The sequence below is a fragment of the Brassica rapa genome, chromosome A01, assembly GCF_000309985.2.
Source record: "Brassica rapa cultivar Chiifu-401-42 chromosome A01, CAAS_Brap_v3.01, whole genome shotgun sequence".
In the NCBI taxonomy this organism is placed as follows: domain Eukaryota; kingdom Viridiplantae; phylum Streptophyta; class Magnoliopsida; order Brassicales; family Brassicaceae; genus Brassica; species Brassica rapa.
In genome coordinates this window covers 1,223,406-1,243,692 of record NC_024795.2, presented here as the reverse complement: position 1 = coordinate 1,243,692, position 20,287 = coordinate 1,223,406, and the positions used below count along the sequence as shown (strand labels likewise).

The 20,287-nt window shown below is 37.0% G+C and overlaps 2 protein-coding genes across 2 annotated transcripts; one reads left to right on the top strand and one right to left on the bottom strand.

Moving 5' to 3' along the window:
* Window positions 1-135: 135 nt before the first annotated feature.
* Window positions 136-5,094, top strand: LOC103870155 (disease resistance-like protein CSA1). The gene is made up of 5 exons (XM_018653932.2): window positions 136-670; window positions 753-1,863; window positions 1,946-2,260; window positions 3,003-3,929; window positions 4,373-5,094. Exons 1-5 carry the CDS (start codon window positions 195-197, stop codon window positions 5,009-5,011), a joined length of 3,468 nt encoding a protein of 1,155 aa, XP_018509448.1. The 5' UTR covers window positions 136-194; the 3' UTR covers window positions 5,012-5,094.
* A 3,843-nt stretch (window positions 5,095-8,937) lies between these two features.
* LOC103870065 (NAC domain-containing protein 76) lies at window positions 8,938-12,490 on the bottom strand. Its single transcript, XM_009148202.3, has 4 exons — window positions 12,268-12,490; window positions 10,926-11,099; window positions 10,559-10,830; window positions 8,938-9,783 (listed from the first exon to the last, which is right to left on the bottom strand). Exons 2-4 carry the CDS (start codon window positions 11,092-11,094, stop codon window positions 9,109-9,111), a joined length of 1,116 nt encoding a protein of 371 aa, XP_009146450.1. The 5' UTR covers window positions 11,095-11,099; window positions 12,268-12,490; the 3' UTR covers window positions 8,938-9,108.
* Between the last annotated feature and the right edge of the window lie 7,797 nt (window positions 12,491-20,287).

Sequence of the window (20,287 nt, the reverse complement as noted above, 5' to 3'; positions counted from 1 at the left end):
GCGGGCGTGGGTGGCCCATTAACCGTGGGCGGGTCGGGGCGTTATATTTTATTTGAAAGGTAGAAGAACGTTGACTCCAAAAGTTGACTTCAAATAAAATATCTTTTTTCTTTTTTTTTTTTTTTTTCCGTGCGCCAATCATTTTATTCAGTTCATCATCTCCACAGCAAAGATTCAAAATCTCTAACGCTACAATGGTGGTGTCTTCCTCCTCCGTACAATCATCACCCCCGCAGCATCAAGTCTTCATCAATTTCCGAGGGAAGCAGCTGCGGAACGGTTTCGTAAGCCACCTGGAGAAGGCCCTGAGAAAAGATGGAATCAATGTTTTTATCGACAAAAACGAAACCAAAGGTAAAGATCTCAGCATTCTCTTTTCGAGGATCGAAGAGTCCAGGATCGCGCTGGCCATCTTCTCAACGCTCTATACGGAGTCGAACTGGTGCTTGAACGAGCTGGAGAAGATCAAGGAGTGCGTTGACTTGGGGAAGCTTGTGGTCATCCCCATCTTCTACAAGGTGGAGACTGACGATGTGAAGAATCTCAAGGGAGTGTTTGGTGACAAGTTTTGGGAGTTGGCTAAGACTTGTAGAGGTGAAAAGCTTGATAAGTGGAAAGAAGCTTTAGAGGATGTCCCCAAAAAGTTAGGATTCACTTTAAGTGAAATGAGGTACGGATCGGGTGTTTTGATACCGATAGATTGGCTCATAATCATATATGTCCTAATAATTATTTTTTCACTTTGTTTGCAGTGATGAAGGTGAATACATTAGTAAAATTGTAGGTCAAGTGATGAAAGTGCTCTCTGATGTTTCGGCTGGTCTTGAAAGAGATGTCCCCATTGAAGATCCTTCTGAAGCTGATCCTGACTCATCTCCTCTTTATGGAATCGAAACACGACTTAAGCAGCTGGAAGAGAAGTTAGAGTTCGATTGCGAGAGTACACTCACGGTTGGTGTTGTTGGGATGCCGGGGATTGGTAAGACAACTTTGACGAAGATGCTGTACGAAAAGTGGCAACACAAGTTCCTGCGCTGTGTTTTCCTTCACGATGTCCGTAAACTGTGGCAAGACCGCATGATGGATCGGAACATTTTCATGAGAGAGTTGTTGAAGGATGATGACTTGAGCCAACAAGTCGCTGCTGACCTGTCGCCTGAATCCTTGAAGGCACTTTTACTCAGTAAGAAATCTCTTGTTGTTCTCGATAACGTAACCGACAAGAAACAGATTGAAGTTCTTCTTGGCGAATGCGATTGGATTAAAAAAGGTAGCTTGATTTTTATCACGACCAGCGACAAGTCGGTGATCGAAGGGAAGGTTGATGATACATATGAGGTTCTGAGGTTGAGTGGGAGAGAAAGCTTTCAGTACTTCAGCTATTTCGCTTTTGGTGGTGGTAAGCACTACTATACTCCCAAGGGAAATTTCATGAACCTTTCTAGATTGTTTGCGGATTACGCCAAGGGCAACCCGTTAGCTCTCAAGATATTAGGTGTTGAGCTTAACGGAAAAGACGAGACTCACTGGGAAGATAAACTCTCCAAGCTGGCACAAAGTCCGGACAAGACTATACAAAATGTGTTGCAGATAAGCTATGATGGACTTAGTGAGCTTCATAAAAATGTCTTTCTAGATGTAGCCTGTTTCTTTAGATCAGGGGATGAGTACTACGTGAAGTGTTTAGTGGAGTCTTGTGACAGTGAAATAAAGGATCTTGCCAGCAAATTTTTTATTAACATTTCTGGCGGACGAGTTGAGATGCATGATTTACTGTATACATTCGGCAAGGAACTTGGTTTACAAGGTTCGCGGAGGCTGTGGAACCATAAAGGCGTTGTTGGTGCGCTGAAGAAAAGAGCAGTAAGATAAAACCTTTTATCTAGACTGTTCAGAGAGACTTTTACTTGTGCTAACATCTTTGTTTTTAATTGGTTATAAGCAGGGAGCAGAGAGTGTGAGAGGTATTTTTCTCGACATGTCTGAACTGAAGAAGAAACTTCCTTTGGAAAAATGCACCTTCAGTGGGATGCGTAATCTTAGGTACCTTAAATTCTATAATTCTTGTTGCCATCGTGAATGTGAAGCTGACTGCAAACTAAGCTTCCCTGAGGGACTTGAGTTTCCCTTGGATGAAGTACGGTATCTCTACTGGCTGAAATTCCCTTTGAAGAAACTTCCAAAAGACTTCAACCCCAAGAATCTTACGGATCTTAGCCTGCCTTACAGCGAGATTGAAGAGATATGGGAGGGTGTTAAGGTGTGTCTCTGTTTAAATTTGTTTCACCCGTCATGTTTTATATCATCTCCAACGGATCACTCTATTTATTTCTTTCAAAATAGAGTAAGTCGGAATTGGATTCTACTTCACTATTTTATTTTCAAATGAAAAATAAAATAATGAACAAAAAATTAATGCATTGTTTTATTCATGGAATAAATTTATTATTTAATTATAAAGTGAAAATAGAATACAGTTGAAAACTTCTTTTAAATCTTTATATATTAAAAGAGAAGTCACAACCTTGACTCATGTGCGATTTTTTTAAAAATGGACCTAATGGACCAATTACTAGAAAGTCATGTTACATTTAATTTCTAATCTTATCATTATTATAGATCTAAATAACTCACTATCTAGATTATAAGAACTAAATAATATGCCTGTTACATTATAGGAACCAAATAATTATAAAAAAATTTCAAGCAAAAATACATGATCTTGAAACAACCAATTCAATAAAAAAAATATACAATAAAATTATTATGTTTCAAAAAGTGATAGACACACCTCATAATATTATACTAATATACACCAATGTAGAATTGAAAACAAAATATTTATATAAAAATAAATGAAAATAAACACTCGCGCGGTTCGAAATCTAGTTATATTTTAAAGTAAAAAAAAATAGATTGTAGTTAAAGATGCTAAAATAGAGTGTCTAGAGATGCTTTTAGCATTTGTAGAGGTTCATAGCTTTTATAACTGTTCATTGCAGGCTACACCGAAGTTAAAGTGGGTTGATCTAAGCCACTCAAGCAAGTTAAGCAAGTTGTCTGGGTTGCAAAATGCGGAAAGTCTCCAAAGACTGAGTCTCGAAGGCTGCAAGAGTTTACAGGAGTTGCCCCGGGAGATGAACCATATGAAATCTCTTGTTTTCCTCAACATGAGGGGATGCACAAGTCTCCGGTTTCTTCCGCATATGAATCTCATCTCCATGAAAACTCTCATCCTCACCAACTGCTCAAGTCTCCAGGAGTTCCGGGTTATTTCGGATAATCTCGAAACTCTGAAGTTAGATGGAACTGCCATAAGTCAACTTCCTGCAAACATGGTGAAGCTCCAGAGACTGATGGTACTGAACTTGAAAGACTGCATAATGTTGGAGGCTGTTCCAGAATCCCTGGGGAAGCTGAAAAAGCTGCAAGAACTGGTGCTATCTGGTTGTTCGAAGCTCAAGACTTTTCCAATTCCCATTGAAAACATGAAACGCTTGCAGATTTTGTTGCTGGATACGACAGCAATTACAGACATGCCGAAGATATTGCAGTTCAATAGCCAAATAAAATGTGGTATGAACGGTCTATCCTCATTGCGTCATCTATGCTTAAGCAGGAACAATATGATCACCAACCTGCAAGTAAACATCAGTCAACTACATCATCTGAGATTGCTCGACGTGAAGTACTGCAAGAATCTCACATCTATTCCATTGCTTCCACCAAATTTAGAGGTCTTAGATGCACATGGCTGCGAGAAACTGAAAACAGTAGCAACCCCCTTGGCGCTTCTTAAGCTTATGGAGCAGGTTCACTCTAAATTCATTTTCACCAACTGCAACAACCTTGAACAAGTTGCAAAGAACAGCATCACAGTGTATGCTCAAAGGAAAAGCCAGCAAGATGCAGTTAGATGCTACAAAGAGGTCTCATTCCTCACTTTATCTAATCAAATCCCTATAACAGTTACATGTTGTGGTTTCGGCCCCTGGGGGTTTATGTACTTTGGCCCCAACCTTATAGCATTCAAAAAAAAAAAATATATATATATATATATGATTGATTTTGTTGGTTTATACAAAATATATTGTGTTAAAATATATATATATATATATATATATATATATATATATATATATATATATATATATATATTTATATATCTATAACAGTTTATGATTGATTTTGTTGGTTTATGTGTTACTTTTCCAGGGGGTTTATGTACTTTGGCCCCAACCTTATAGCATTCAAAAAATATATACATATATATATATATGTATGTACAAAATATATTGTGTTAAAAAAAATCTATTTATATATCTATAACAGTTTATGATTGATTTTGTTGGTTTATGTGTTACTTTTGCAGGGCAATGTTTCAGAAGCTTTGCTTATCACTTCCTTTCCAGGGAGCGAAGTCCCATCATGGTTCAACCATCGTACAATTGGATCTTCCTTGAAGCTCAAGTTTCCTCCACATTGGTGCGACAACAGGCTTTCAACAATAGTTCTATGCGCTGTTGTCTCATTCCCTTGCACACAAGATGAAATCAACCGTTTTTCAATAGAGTGCACTTGCGAATTCACAAACGAACTTGGGACATGTGTACGTTTCAGCTGCACTCTTGGTGGAGGTTGGATCGAACCGCGCGAGATTGATTCGGACCATGTGTTTATCGGTTACACCAGCTGCTCACACCTAAGAAATCATGTGGAAGGGTCGGGAGAACATCATAAATGTGTTCCTACAGAGGCTTCAATCGAGTTCGAAGTGAGAGATGGAGCAGGGGAGATTGTGAATTGTGGTTTAAGTTTGGTATACGAGGAACCAAACCATGCCGTTACTGAAGGAGACTATAATGGAACTTCTTCAAGAAGAGATTTCTCAGTTGGAGAGAGTATAGTGAGTTTTGCTGTTCGGTTTGTCTCCACTGTTTTGAAATATCTATGGCTAGTTGTTGCATTCTTTTTGGTTTATGGGTTTGCTAAATTTTTCTTTTTTTACTAAATAGGTTGTATTTTCTTGGTCATCATTAAGTTTGTAAACTAAATTTGTTTTGTGAAGTTTGTGACTTAATCTTTTTCCCACTTCATCATCGCTTGATCAACATGATGAGTTTCCTCTACTCTGCTACTTCGGTTGATCAGATCACGTATCTCCATCATATACAATGGACAGACTTATAATCTTTTCTACTTTCTTGGTTAAAGTTGGGTTTCTTGTTAGGCTCTTTCTTTGCTCATTTAGGCATGGGCTTTTGTAATTTATGATGGGTTACTTTTGCAACGGTCAACATATAATAGCAGATGTTCATGTGACGTCGTTTTCATCCAGCTTACTTCATTAGAGATTCAGAGATTTGAATTTTGTCTTATCATCTTTTTTTTTTCTGAGAACATCTTATCATCATTATTATAAAATTCAATTGGCCATTAGACGTTCACATAACAATGGTAAGTTTTTGTTAATAATCATAGTCATATATAACAAGGTTTTTGAGAAATCTCATTCAAATGGCAATCTTATTAGATTTGATCAAATCTTCCCACGGTAGAAGAACTCCATCATTGCATTTGGCATCATTGTATCTCTACTCTCTCTTGGCCACACAGACCACCTTTGTCAAATTACTTTTTTTATTTATTAATGCTTAGTCTGAAAATTCAAATTGATTGAAAGACGACAATGTGTGCAAAACAGCGATTCCCTTATTTGGTCAAGTTCCTATTACCCACTGGTCAACGTTCTGAGACACTTTCTTATTATTTGCCCCAAAAGAGAGAGTTGACTAGAATTGGTCAGTGGGTCTAACCCATATCATTATATAGTTGCATTTTTATCTATATGGAAACCATATAATCCGTACATAACATCTCTCTATATTTGCCCATCATCGAAGTTCCGGCTTGAACATACCTTAACAGCAGAAACAGTTATACGAGATTTAAGATTTTCGTAGTGATTGTAAAAACTAAGAGAAACTTCCAAGACATTGAAATGATTGCTTACTATGTATGATTTATGTAACCAAAATACTTATAACAGAAAAAATAAAGAAAAGCTTGTGAATATTCTATCATGTAAAACTGTATAAATTACAAATCTTAGTTGTTGATATATAGTCAGGGTTACAGAAATGTGACCTTATTGTATCAGAAAACTAATTCAAGATGTGAAAGTTACACCATATATTTCAGGGAAAGCCAAGCATTCAATGAATTATACTCTTTGGAGAGTGACAAAAAGTACCAAATTAATCATTAGTTTGATTAAAAGTGCGTAATTGTTACTAATCATACTCACATACTGACTGTCTATATTTACTTACGTGGAGAGCTTCCAGTAGTTAATAACGAGAAAGATACTTGATCCTTGTGATGGTACAATTGGTTGATCTGTCATGATTCTAATCAATTCTTCACTAATTGGAGTTTGAAAATTTTTGAGGCTTTTTTCCATTTTGTTTACAAAATATAAATACCTATTTGCTAGATATTCTAGTAACACTTGTAAAAACTAATTATTAAACTATCAATTGTTCACGTATATATAAGCTTTCATTAATATTTTGAGTTTATACGTTTGTTTCAGAATTTCAGTTTATTATATATTTTATAGAAAATAGCAGTATATAACCAAGACTTGTAACTTAAGATGTTTGTGTTAAAAGCTTAATATGACGCTAACCCGAGCAGGGGTGGATGGACGTTACAGGGTACGGGGCCACGTGCCCCTACTATTTTTTTTGTTTTTTCAAGTATTTAATGAATTTGATTAAAATATATATAGATTAGTGGAGAAATAATAAATATGTTAGGTTTGTAAGCGTTTGTATATCTATGGAGATTTGTAAGTGTTTGCATATCTACATATATAAGTATTATTATCAAACAATATAAAAATTTGTTAGGTGTGATAAAAAAAAACTTCTTAGTTGCAATAATTTTGAATGTGAAATATTTTTTTTGAATGAAAATACGAACACCCTATCATCTCTCACATTTCTGAATTCACCATCGCATATGTTTTTGAAAATGCTATAACTGTATTGTACATGTATTTTTAAATGTAAAGCTAACTCTGTAGTGAACTGTTTATGGCAGCTATAAAATTAAGTTATCGACACAATATATGAACTTGTAGGAAGAAAAAAAGATAGAAAAATGAAAAATAAGAAAGGATTGCACAGAATCCATGAGAGTGGTTTAGTTGACCCATCTTAAGTATGAAATGGAGAAATCAGAAGCCTTGTCTTTCTTTCAATCACATCCCTCCCCCTCAAAAGCTACCATCCAGTAAATCTCATTTGCTTATATTTTGGCATCACTTTTTGACAGTAGCCTATAGCCATGTACCATAATATATATATATTTATAATGTTGAATATATTCATTTTTAGATTACTTCAACAATGTTGAAGATCTTTCCAAGATATTATATAGCATGTCCATACAATGTTATATCTTATAGATCTAAAAAGATTAGTTCCAGCTGACAAAAAAAGAAGAAGAAGATTAGTTCCATTAATTTGCCTTATTTATCAATACATCTAGGTTAATCTCCATCGAGGAGATATCAGTTTAAAGCATATTAGAAGTTGATAAAATGATCGTAGACCAAGGGTAACGATTTCAATCTAATTTGATGCTCTCACAATCTAACATGAACTTACTCTGTGAATTCAATTCACACATTATTAAGTTGCGTAACAATGAACTTAACGCATGCATGGAACCATGTAAAACGAAATCATTTGGAGTAAACGAAATCTCATTTTAATCAACATTGTGGATGGAAGCTTCCACTGATTCTAAACGTGCATGGTCTAACTTTTGGTATATGAACTCTTTATTTTTTGTAGGCAGCTATTAATTGGATCAAAATGTTTCCACGTATAGTCTAAACCACTTAATGTGTAAAATTATGCTTTGGCTTTTACCAAAAAAAAATTATGCTTTGGCATTATACGAAAACAAAATGATTTAGGATAAGGAATAATTTAATTTTATAGGAGCTAGACTGAAATTTACATAGAAAAGGGAAGAAACGGGCAAGGGGACTCTTGAAACGACGACAAAGCATGCCCAACGGACTCCCCATCGTGTACACCGCACGCTCGACAACTCATGGGTCCACTTTGGGCCAACTGTTGTTTATATTTCTTTACTCCCCATATCGTTAATTAATTAGTTTATCTGTAAATAGTTTATTCTATGAAATTTGATGTTGTTTATTGATGTATACAACATAATCCTGTTTTTAACATGAACTTACATATTCTTAGATATTAGGATCTCTTTCTATACACTGCAATATTCTAAAACTGTCTAGTCTGTAAATCAAGTATAAATAAAACAATTTTTTCAAATCAATTTTTACACGTTTAAAAATTCAATACAAACCCACCTAAACAATACTATTTTATATAAAGTGCATAACAATGCGTAGCAATTTCTTAAACATTGTTTGCAAATAGTTGTGTATGTAAACTTAACTTACATATTCCATCTCGTATATCTACGAGTTAATATGCAAACTTAATTAGTTACGTATATCAATATACTAACACTTTTATTATTAATAATAAATTGAAAAAAGAGTTGTGACCTAAATTGGACGAACTAGCCAACAAAAGGTGATCACTGTCTAGAAACAAAGTAACCATACTGTCATGAGGATTTAAAAAAAAAACATACTGTGAGGATAGTGCAGAGAAGACACGAAGAAATCATATTTAGTGAAACGTGTCTACTTATGAAATATAAAATATTTATACATTATACCAAAAAAAACAATTACAAAAACTCAAAAAAAATTGTAATGCTCAATTGGAAACAATATAAAAAATAATTTCTGCTGTGTTTTTTTTTAATTTGATCTTCAAATCATAGACATGTAAACCAAAACCCTAAAACCCTAGTTATAGACATCAGTAGACAAATAAATCATTTATCTTCACTCTTCCACAGGATTTTTCGCGAAAAAATACATATAATATCCATATAATAAAAAGGAAAGAAAAAAAGCTTTTACAAATCTTTATATATGTTATATCAATTTATTCTACCTATATAGAAAACGTTACGCACCATGCTATAGACGTATCAAACATGCAAATCCCTATATAAGTCATCGTCCAAATTCGTACACAAGAACCCACTGATGAACCTGTTCTCTTCTTCTCTATCACTCAATAACGACGATGAAGCCATCTCTATTCCATTGTTATTGCTCTCTTCGTTATTGCAGTGACCAATTTTGTTGCTGCCGTCTTCTTTATGACCACCAAAATCTAACACTCCTTCCTCTTGGCTCATAAGTTGAGAAGCAACAAATTTATCAAGTGCTCTCCAATCCGTCGTCACCACTGATGTTCTCTTCCTCTTATCTTTATTTTGACTATTTATTAGCTCGTCCTCTTCTATTAGTGGTCTTTTGTACTTATTATGAATATTCTCCGATGATGTTATTGACGTTGAGCTCATTGGCCTCTTCATATTAGTGAGTGGAGGGCTTTCTAGCTGCGGAAGTTGGATGAATTGATCACAGTGGATGAAGTTCAAACCAATATCCGACCCTCCTAGTTCTTGCTTGAACAAAACATCTTGTGCAAAAATGTTTTGCTTCTGCTTAGATACGTAATTGAGAGGCTCCATAGCCGAGCCAACTCCGGTCGGTAATTCTTCGTAAAAGTAACTTGATCTCCAAGTTTCTGTGTTCTTGGCTTGCCCGGTCGTTGGTTTTTTCTTGAAAGCTCTACAAACCACCCATCCTTCTTCCTACAATGCGCACACAATCATAATTAATAAGGAATGGTTATCATACATTGGTGTGAATTCGCCTAACCTTTAGGACATATCAACCAAAAAGAAGAAATAATTATGCTTTTACATATAGTGAAACACAATGAAAAGCATGCCTTAAAAGTTTGATAGCTCAAGAAAGAAAGCTACCAATAGCATAGGTACGTACTCATTTGCTAGCTATTTTAAATTGACTATTAAACTCATTCAAGTTTGAGAGAGTGCAGATATATATATCACGTACATCCTAGTATTTAAATTTTCTGGAGTTGTTAATAATGGTACTTACAAAGATAATCTTAATGCTAGATCAGGGATTTGAAGGTACACGTATAGTTAACTCGTTTTGATGTCATGTCTTTAGTTAGAAGAATTAAGTCTTCGTAGGACTTGAAACGTTTAAATATAAATATATATGGGCATAAAGAGAAATATATAGGAATGGGCTTTAGTCTACATATATGGAACTGAGGTTTTAGTGCAGTCTTTTTACTTTTTGTTTTGTGATTAAAGGTGTATCATGTTACAATAAGTCTTAAAGATGCTCGACTTTTACTAAAAGGTTTAACTGTGTCTCCTAAAGGAGCTTATGAGACCCCAAAAAGTCTATAGACCCCAAGATAAACCAAATAAGTTCATGTAATTTCCGGTATTTTTTTGATGGAGAATAACTAAATATTTGAATATGTAAGCTAATACAATTATCCATCCTACCTATTTCGAAAATATCATAAGTAAATATATACAATACCTGAGGAGGGGCATTCTCATCGGACTCTAGCCGGTATTCATGCATGATCCAATCAGTTTTTTGGCCATTAGGGGCTCTTCCTTTGTAGAATACAAGTGTTTTCCTCATACCAATTAGTTTTGACTTGTCATAAACAGCCTTGTCTCGACCTGTGGCCTTCCAGAAACCAGCGATGGTCGCTCTGTTCGTCCTTGTCCCCGTTGGATATTTCTTATCTTTGTGGCTGAAGAAATACCATTCATTTCGTTCCTCATATCCGATTCGGCATTTCTCTATATCATATAAAACAAATGTTCATTAGATCTTTGCATTCATATAGTCATATTAAAGAAAATAATGCCTAAACTACGTATGTATAGTGTGGAACCTTGTAAATCCCACGGTTCGATTCTGTAGAGATCAATATCTCTAATGACATCAAGATCGATCTTTTGTGAAGCCACTTTCTTCCTCAAATAGTAACCAACGAGCTCTTCATCTGTTGGATGGAATCTGAATCCCGGAGGAACACTACATGACTGATCAACTGATTCCATTATATCTGCACAATACCAAATTTCATCACCAAAATGATCATTAGTAAAACATCATATGCAAGTAAATGTGTTATATATACAAGTAAATGTGTATGCATGCTAGTATCACATCACAAAGAGTTGGGGTTTATATATGATTAAAGAGAATTAGAAAAAGGCAAGGATGCAAGAATGAAAAGTAATAGGTTATTCAAAAAAAATATTAGTCTTTTGAAAAAGTATAATTATCTCACTTAATGGTTAGTTTCAACTTCATTACCAGTTTCCATAGATAAAAAAGTGATATGTACTCAAGAAGGTACAATAGTTGTTATTTTTCTCTATCTTAAAAGTGATCAGAAGATGGTACAATAACATGAAAGTTAGGTTTAAAAGTCGAACGGACAAACGTAGAGCTTTGTACTAATGATGTTTTCCTGTTGTAACGTGGCTTGTGAATAACTGGTGGAAATGATCATGCATATATCGAGAAATGGATTTTCTTTCTGTTTAAACAGTATTTTATGTCATAATATACTGATCTAAAATTAAGCTAAAACAAGCCGACCTAAGCAACTACGTATATATATATATATATATTAATTAATGTTATGTATATAGTATATTCAGCCCTATGGAATACAAACACACAAACAAAAACAGCCTTTTCCACATCTATAACAAAACAAAAAGGAAAAATATCATCAAGCCTGAGCAAAAACTATTGTAAAGGTTTCAAAGTCTGTTTGTTATCTTCATTTCGGAAATCTTAAAGCACACACGACTGTGCCATACTACTACTAAGCACAATATAAATATGCAAATACATATGTATGCAAATACATATGTATACAAGTCATATTCATATACAAAGTATTAAAAGTGTTTTTCAAAAACAAAAGAGAAAAAACTCACCTAAGACAAATTAACAAGACCTAATTAAGAGCTGAGAAGTAAATATACCTGAAGTTTTATATATAATTGACATACATAAACGTTAATAACCAAGATCGACAGATTATGCATGCAGATCGGTCAACCCGAAAAGCTAAAGAACTAAAGAAAATATGTAAAAAGGGGTACAAAGAGATCAATGTTTTAGTGAACAAAACAGCATAAACACGCATTTATGTGTAAGTTGAGACGACAGGAATGAACTATTTTGATATTGAAATTCGTAGTAAATCAGTTTACCTTCTTTGATATGTTGAATATATATACATATATATAGATATATGTGTGTATCGAATGTTGTTTACTCGTTTGTAAGAAAAAGAAAACGAGGAAGATCGAGGAAGAAGAAGGAGATCAGAGAGATGTGGATGTGACGAAGAAGACGATGGTCGAGAGAGAGGTTTGGTTATGAGTTTCGGGGAATACGAAGTGAGAGAGTGAGGAATGAGAGATTGATGGTTTGGTGAAATATAAAAGGTGTAGAGAGTGTGGACCGCTCAATTGCGCGTGGCCTCCTCCATGTCCCCATTTGCGTATGTCACCCTCCTCCCGCTTCTTTTCACATTTTTCTTGGTATTATTATTCTTTTTAACATTTATAGCTTTAGTTCTACAGGCATATATATGTGTTAAGAGTAAAACAGACCTAAAGATCAAAATTATCAATTCTGAGGTTTTGATTGATGCATTATTAAATACGGAGTTGCATACATATTTTCAAGAAAATTAAACAAAAACAAAAATCTACGTTTGCAAGATTTTTTTCATATTAAGAAAATTTCCTGTTGTTCAATCAAATGATGGTACATTGGTACTGTGTTCAACATTTGTATTTGTTGAAATCAGAATTTAATTTACTCTTTAACTTTGAATCGGTGTATATATCGATAGTTGTATCACTTGTAATTATAAACATAAATATTTGGACTCGTTCTTTTTTCTTTTCAAACATGCGAGTGCGAACTGTTCTATAAATTGTCATATTTCAACCAAAAAATATACTATAAATTATATTAATTATCCGTCAGACCAATGAGATCACGCGTTTTACTGTTGCAAACATTCTGACATTCTGGAACATGCCACGCTGGCACAACAGAGAATGTCCTTTTGCCACGTGGGCGAGATTAAACAAACCGCCCGCTTCACATGCTTATATGAACTCCTCTATTTACCAAAGTACCCTCGTTACTTCATCTTCTTAAAGACTTCCACAGTGGTGGCCTTCTTATCTCCAATGATTTATCGACAAGAACCAACGAGAAGGGAGTGAGATAGAGCAGAAGCCATCACGTGGCGCATGTTGGTTGGCTGTTGAGCTATTGTCTTTACGTAGAAGATAAATAAAGCTGGTACCAATATATATCTAACGAAACAAAAAATAAAGCGATGATCTTGTTTTGGTACCAAAATGATTTGATATATTGAGAGCGTAGTTCTAACATATGAAAGAATTGTATTTAAATAATTATACACTTTTGTTTTGAAAATATAATTATTCACTTGTTCTTCAGCTTTGTTACAGTTGAGGAACTTTTTGACAAACCAGCAAACACAAAATATGTTTTGAAAGACTTGCTATGATTTTATTTTTTTCAAAAACTTTGCTGTGATTCCAGTGGAAACATTCAATATATACAAGATAGTGAGCGACAGTATGCACACTGCATATATGAGTGTAACTTTTATATTGCAAACTTAAACGGAGTTGATATACACATATTTTAACGACTTATTATATACGTATATATTTTTAGATTTAGCATTTGGTATCTAGATTTTGCTAAGACGTCAGGTTAACTTTGATAAAATGTTCGAGTAACTGAGAGAGTAAACAAGTCTTTCAGAAATTTAGCTCGCACTATTTATACCTAGCTAGTTTTTATAAAGTGGTAAATTTTTTTGCGAAATTGTATCATGTATACATAATTTTTTCTCTAATTAAGTCAATACAATAACTTCCAAGTCATAATGCTTTTTTTTATAGACATAAAATTTGTCCCATCATAGGTAAGTTGTTAATTTCATCATTCTTTTGGATTTTAAGCCAACTCACTCAATTTTTAACTATATCAAGTTAGGGAAGGCATTGTAACCTACATGCCACCAAAAAATATACAGAAAAATTGATAACAAAGTGAAACAATATGGTCTTGCATGCTTTGGACCTATGCCAATGCCATTATTTATAATTTCGTTAAACGTGTTTGGACATATCTTCTTACCCTTCAAAATTGTACCTATCGGCTTATTAACGTAGTTTTGATACTGACTCTTGATTACTTCTCCATCATAGTATTAATTAACAAAATATATTATTTTCTTAACATCTTGTTTTATTGATATTAGGAAGTTGATAAATGATCAGTAAAGAGGAATTCATGAATAAACAAAGGAATATATTTAATTTCTAAATTAATTAATACATTCTTTTCTGTTAACTAGGTTTGAGGCATTCTTTGAAAATGAAAATTAAATATCACAAAATTATTCGAAAAACATAGATAAATACCATGAACATCACAGAAATAACGTTGAAAACTTTGCTAACAGCTCTTGTTATTTAGAGCGATGGTAATTACTCAATCACTCGTACATGTCGTTCATTTTATAAAATACATTATATATTTCTAGAAGAAAGAAGTAGTGGTATAATAGTTTTTTTGTATTTAGTATGTAAACTAAGAGCACCCACATCAATGAACCCTCTCTTGGGGTTCATCTTTTTAATTTTTTATTATTAAATTTTTTTCTTTTTTTTTTTATTTAAAAAAAAAAAAAACTAAACCAATCGCGGACCGCCACGATACGTGGAGCCCGCGCTACAGTGATGAACTTTAGGAGAGAAGAGTTCAGCCGAGAGAGTTTTAGGAGAGAACGGTTCATGTGATTGAATTATTTTATTTTATTTTTTTCTTGATTTCTGTGTGAACTCCCCCATTATAGGGGTGCTCTAAAGGATTAAAGTAATATTTTATATCAAAGGAAAATTAAATATTTATTTTTTGTTTTTAAAAAGTTATAGGCTTAAAATACGTGGCCCAACACCAAATGGTTATATAAGAGTTGATTTTTTTTTGCTAAACTGTTAATATTCATATTAATGAAAAAGTCAGATTTACAAATTAAATCTAAGAGAAACTCCACTTTGGCAAAAAAAGGTTAAAAACAAAGCAGAGCTTTAAGTTCTTCTCCCGTAAGAGTTGATTATGATTGAAAGTTACAGAATGTAGGAGAGGATAATTATGATTTGATTTACCACACTTTGATTGGTTTGCCAGAAATTGATCAGTGCTTTAAGTTCTTATGACCTTTGATCTTTTTCTTAACGAACTCTGTAGAGCATATATGGAAAGGATACTTGTGTCATTCTGTTGTAACTAGAAACCCTTGTATAGCTGACTATATATCTTGTAATCCCTCTCTCTAATAATATTCATTCAGCCTCTAAACCTATATGGTATCAGAGCTTAGATCTTTAAAAACAAAAGCCGCCACAATATTTCTTTCTTTCTCGAGCTTTTTCTTTCTCCTCAACAATGGCGGCTTCTCCCTCATCGCATGAAACCGTTCCCGTCTCTGACGAACCAACCCTTCTCAATGTCAACATGAACAACGTGACCAAGCTTACGGCCTCCAACTTTCTTATGTGGAGTCGCCAGGTTCACGCCTTGCTAGATGGCTACGCTCTCTCCGGCTATCTCGATGGTTCCACGCTCGAGCCCGCTGCAACCATCACCGTTGACGATACCATCTCCGTCAACCCTGCTTACCTTATATGGAAGCGACAGGACAGGTTGATCTATAGCTCTCTGCTAGGTGCGATCACTGTCAACATTCAACCCATCCTCTCCACTGCAACATCTTCGGCCCAGATCTGGAGTATCTTGTCCAGCACGTATGCAAAACCGAGTCGAGGTCATATCCAACAACTTCGGCAGCAAGTCAAAAACTGGTCCAAAGGCACGATGACTATCGATGCCTACGTTCAGGGGTTTACCACTCGATTTGATCAGTTGGCTCTCCTTGGGAAACCATATGACATTGAAGATCAGATTGAATACATACTGGAGGGCCTGCCGGAGGAATACAAACAGATCGTTGATCAGATTGAAGGCCGCGATCATCCTCCCTCGATCACGGAGGTTCACGAGAAGCTACTCAATCATGAGACCAAGCTACAGTCGAAGCCCTCCACTGCTGCGATCATTCCTATCACGGCGAATGCGGTCAATGCGAGAAACTTCAACAACAACAGTCAGCGCAACAACTCCTCTAGCCAGTACCGCAACACCAGTCGCAATCAACCTACTTGGCAGCAGCAGCAGTTCTCTTCCCGCGGCAATCAACAGAACCGCAATGACCAGCAATCTCGTGGCTATCAAGGTCGTTGCCAAATCTGCAGCATACAGGGCCACAGTGCGCGTCGTTGTCCTCAGCTCCAGACCTCGTTGACCTCATCCAACAACAATCAGCGTGCGTTCTCTCCGTCTCCCACCTCGTGGCAGCCGCGAGCTAACATGGTTAGTGCGTCTTCCTACAATCCGGGAAACTGGATCCTCGATAGTGGGGCGACGCATCATCTCACGACCGATCTCAACAACCTGGCCCTGCACCAGCCCTACGCCGGAGGAGAGGAAGTAACCATTGCCGATGGTTCTGGACTTCCGATCTCCCACACTGGTTCCACCTCTCTTACCACAAACTCTCGCAATTTTAACTTGAATGATGTCCTTTACGTTCCTAATCTCCATAAAAATCTTATTTCTGTTTATCGCTTGTGCAACACTAATAACGTTTCGGTTGAATTCTTTCCTGCCCATTTTCAGGTGAAGGATCTCAGCACGGGGGTCCGATTACTCCAAGGGAAAACTAAAGATGAGTTGTACGAGTGGCCAGTCTCACCTCAAAACACCATTTCTCTCTTTGCATCGCCTACACCAAAAACTTCTCTAGCTTCGTGGCATTCCCGTTTGGGACACCCATCTCTTTCTGTTTTGCAATCTCTTGTTTCTCAGTTCTCGTTACCTCTTTTGTCTACTTCAGAAAAAGAAAACCATTGTTCTCATTGTCTTATTAATAAAAGCCATAAACTTCCTTTTCACTCAAACACAATCACTTCTAAAAAGCCTTTGCAATACATATATACTGATGTCTGGTCTTCTCCGGTTCTCTCGGTTGATCAGTTTAAGTACTATCTTGTATTTGTGGATCATTACACCAGATATACGTGGCTCTACCCATTAAAACAAAAATCCCAAGTTCAAGATGTCTTTACTCGCTTCAAGCCTCTGGTCGAGAATCGCTTTGGAACTAAGATACAAAACTTGTACTCTGACAACGGCGGAGAGTTCATTGCCTTGCGAAACTTTCTTTCTGTTCATGGCATTACACACTTGACGTCTCCTCCTCATACACCGGAACATAATGGAGTAGCTGAGCGCAAACATCGACATGTTGTCGAAACTGGCCTTGCTCTCCTGCATCAAGCGTCAATGCCCACGTCATATTGGACGTATGCCTTTGCCACAGCTGTGTACTTGATTAACCGTCTTCCGTCTCCGGTCATCGGGAATGTTTCACCTTACCTCAAGCTCTTCCAGACGCCTCCTAACTATAACAAGTTGCGTGTCTTTGGGTCGCTATGCTATCCTTGGTTGAGACCTTATACCAAACACAAGCTTGAAAGTCGATCTCTACCATGCATATTTCTGGGGTACTCTTTGACGCAAAGTGCGTATCTGTGCTTACATGTTCCCACGGGTCGCATATATACGTCGAGGCATGTTCAGTTTGTTGAGTCGCAGTTTCCTTTTCTTACCTTTGCGTCTCAACAAAGTACTCCAGAGGAAGCGACATCATCTGCTTTCATTCCTCCTACTCGAGTTCCATTCTCACGGACACCACTCGTACAGACTCCATCTCCTCCACCCCCGGGCCAGGATCCTCATCACCCGGAGCAACACCCACCAGTGTTGTCTCAGTCGCATGGCGACAATATTGCAGGAACTAATTCAACTGACTCTGTTGTTGGTGTTGTGCAGGTACAAGCAGAAATAGGTCCTATACCTCAACCCCCAAACCCCGAACCTGTTCCTCCATTACAATCCAACCCGCCAGTCACCACAAACCCTGAACCTATTCCTCCATCACAATCCAACCCGCCAGTTCCTGCAACCTCATCAACCTCCAACACTCATCCCATGAGGACCCGAGCCAAGAACCAAATAACCAAACCCAAAAACAAGCTTTCCCTTCTTACCATCAAACCCGAATCCCAACCAACCATTCCCACGACAGTCACGCAAGCCATGAAAGACTCGAACTGGAGAGGTTCTATGGGAGAAGAGTACAATGCTCAAATCCGGAATCACACGTTTGAATTGGTTCCCCCACAACCAAATCAACATGTGATTACAACCAAATGGATACATACGTTGAAGCACAATCCAGATGGTTCACTTCGGAAGTACAAGTCGCGCTGGGTAGCTCGTGGTTTCAAGCAGGAGTACGGAGTTGATTATGCAGAAACGTTCAGTCCGGTGGTTAAGTCGCTCACCATTCGCCTTATCTTACAACTTGCAGTTACGAACTCGTGGAGCATACAGCAACTGGACGTCAACAATGCGTTCCTACACGGAACTCTCACGGATGAAGTCTATGTCACGCAACCACCAGGTTTTGTTGACCCTGACAAACCTCATCACGTTTGCCGCCTGAAGAAGGCTCTCTATGGCCTCAAACAGGCTCCCCGCGCCTGGTATCGTGAACTGAAAGGCTTCCTCACCGACATGGGATGTCATAATTCACTTGCAGATACATCAGTTTTCATCTATATTCGAGGACCTCACATTGTTTATGTTCTTGTCTATGTTGATGATATTATTGTGACAGGCAGCAGTCCCAACTTACTAAATGCCTTCATCGCGGTCTTGGCCTCTCGGTTCTCCTTGAAAGAGCCTGCGGAGTTGACATATTTTCTGGGCGTGGAGGCTACAAGAACATCGCAAGGGCTTCACCTCATGCAGCGCAAATACATTATCGATCTTCTCAGCAAAACCAACATGCTCAATGCCAAACCCGTCGGCACACCTATGGCTACTTCTCCGAAACTTACTCTGAAATCTGGGGTTCCTGTTGATGATCCTCGTGAGTATCGGATGGTGCTGGGTAGTCTTCAATATCTTGCATTTACACGACCAGACATCGCTTATTGTGTCAACCGGTTATCTCAGTTTATGCACAGACCTACGGATGTTCATTGGCAAGCTCTCAAGAGGATTCTCCGATATTTGGCAGGCACAATCTCACATGGGATCCTCCTGCGTAAAAACTCACCTCTGATGCTCCACGCATTCTCTGATGCTGATTGGGCTGGAGACACTGATGACTTCATCTCCACCAACGCCTACATCCTATACTTGGGTTCCACACCCATCGCATGGACCTCTAAAAAGCAATCGGGAGTTGCTCGTTCCTCGACAGAAGCTGAATACAGGTCGGTTGCTAACACAGCCTCCGAAATCAGATGGGTCTGCTCTCTCCTCACTGAACTCGGCGTCTCACTTCGCTCCACACCGGTAGTCTATTGCGACAATGTTGGCGCCACATACCTCAGCGCCAATCCCGTATTTCACTCACGGATGAAACATCTCGCTCTTGATTTTCATTTTGTTCGCGAGAATGTGCAGTCAGGAGCGCTTCGGGTAACACATGTTTCTACCAAAGATCAGCTGGCCGATGCATTAACCAAGCCGCTGCCACGACCTCACTTCCTTGATCTTGTACGCAAGATTGGAGTCCGACCACTCCCTCCATCTTGAGGGGGCGTGTAGAGCATATATGGAAAGGATACTTGTGTCATTCTGTTGTAACTAGAAACCCTTGTATAGCTGACTATATATCTTGTAATCCCTCTCTCTAATAATATTCATTCAGCCTCTAAACCTATAAACTCTAACGTTGACAAACATGTCCTTCAGTCGAGTTCCATGCACGTGTCAAATTCATATTTGGATTGAAGAATGTTTTGCTTGTTTCCTCTGCACATTTTTCCTCTTTTTAAGGTTGACGCATGCTTTTAGAAAAATAAATAAATAATTCTTAAATCGAAACGCATGCTAATCGCTTTTAAAGGGAGTTGTGGAATTATCCTGTTATTCTCTTCCGCTGTTACATTAGACCATCTCTAATGTATTTTGCTATTTTCACCTCTAAAATAGAGGAACTCTATAATAGAGATGTGATATGCTCCAATGTAT

What these genes read in the sequence shown, in the direction of transcription:
- LOC103870155 (XM_018653932.2), top strand. Translation starts at nt 195, where the DNA reads ATGGTGGTGTCTTCCTCCTCCGTACAATCATCACCCCCGCAGCATCAA. An exon ending in TTCACTTTAAGTGAAATGAG is followed by an intron (nt 671 to 752) that starts GTACGGATCGGG and finishes CTTTGTTTGCAG; the next exon opens with TGATGAAGGTGAATACATTA. An exon ending in AGATATGGGAGGGTGTTAAG is followed by an intron (nt 2,261 to 3,002) that starts GTGTGTCTCTGT and finishes TGTTCATTGCAG; the next exon opens with GCTACACCGAAGTTAAAGTG.
- LOC103870065 (XM_009148202.3), bottom strand. Translation starts at nt 11,094, where the DNA reads ATGGAATCAGTTGATCAGTCATGTAGTGTTCCTCCGGGATTCAGATTC. An exon ending in CGAACCGTGGGATTTACAAG is followed by an intron (nt 10,831 to 10,925) that starts GTTCCACACTAT and finishes TATATGATATAG; the next exon opens with AGAAATGCCGAATCGGATAT. An exon ending in ATGAGAATGCCCCTCCTCAG is followed by an intron (nt 9,784 to 10,558) that starts GTATTGTATATA and finishes TGCGCATTGTAG; the next exon opens with GAAGAAGGATGGGTGGTTTG.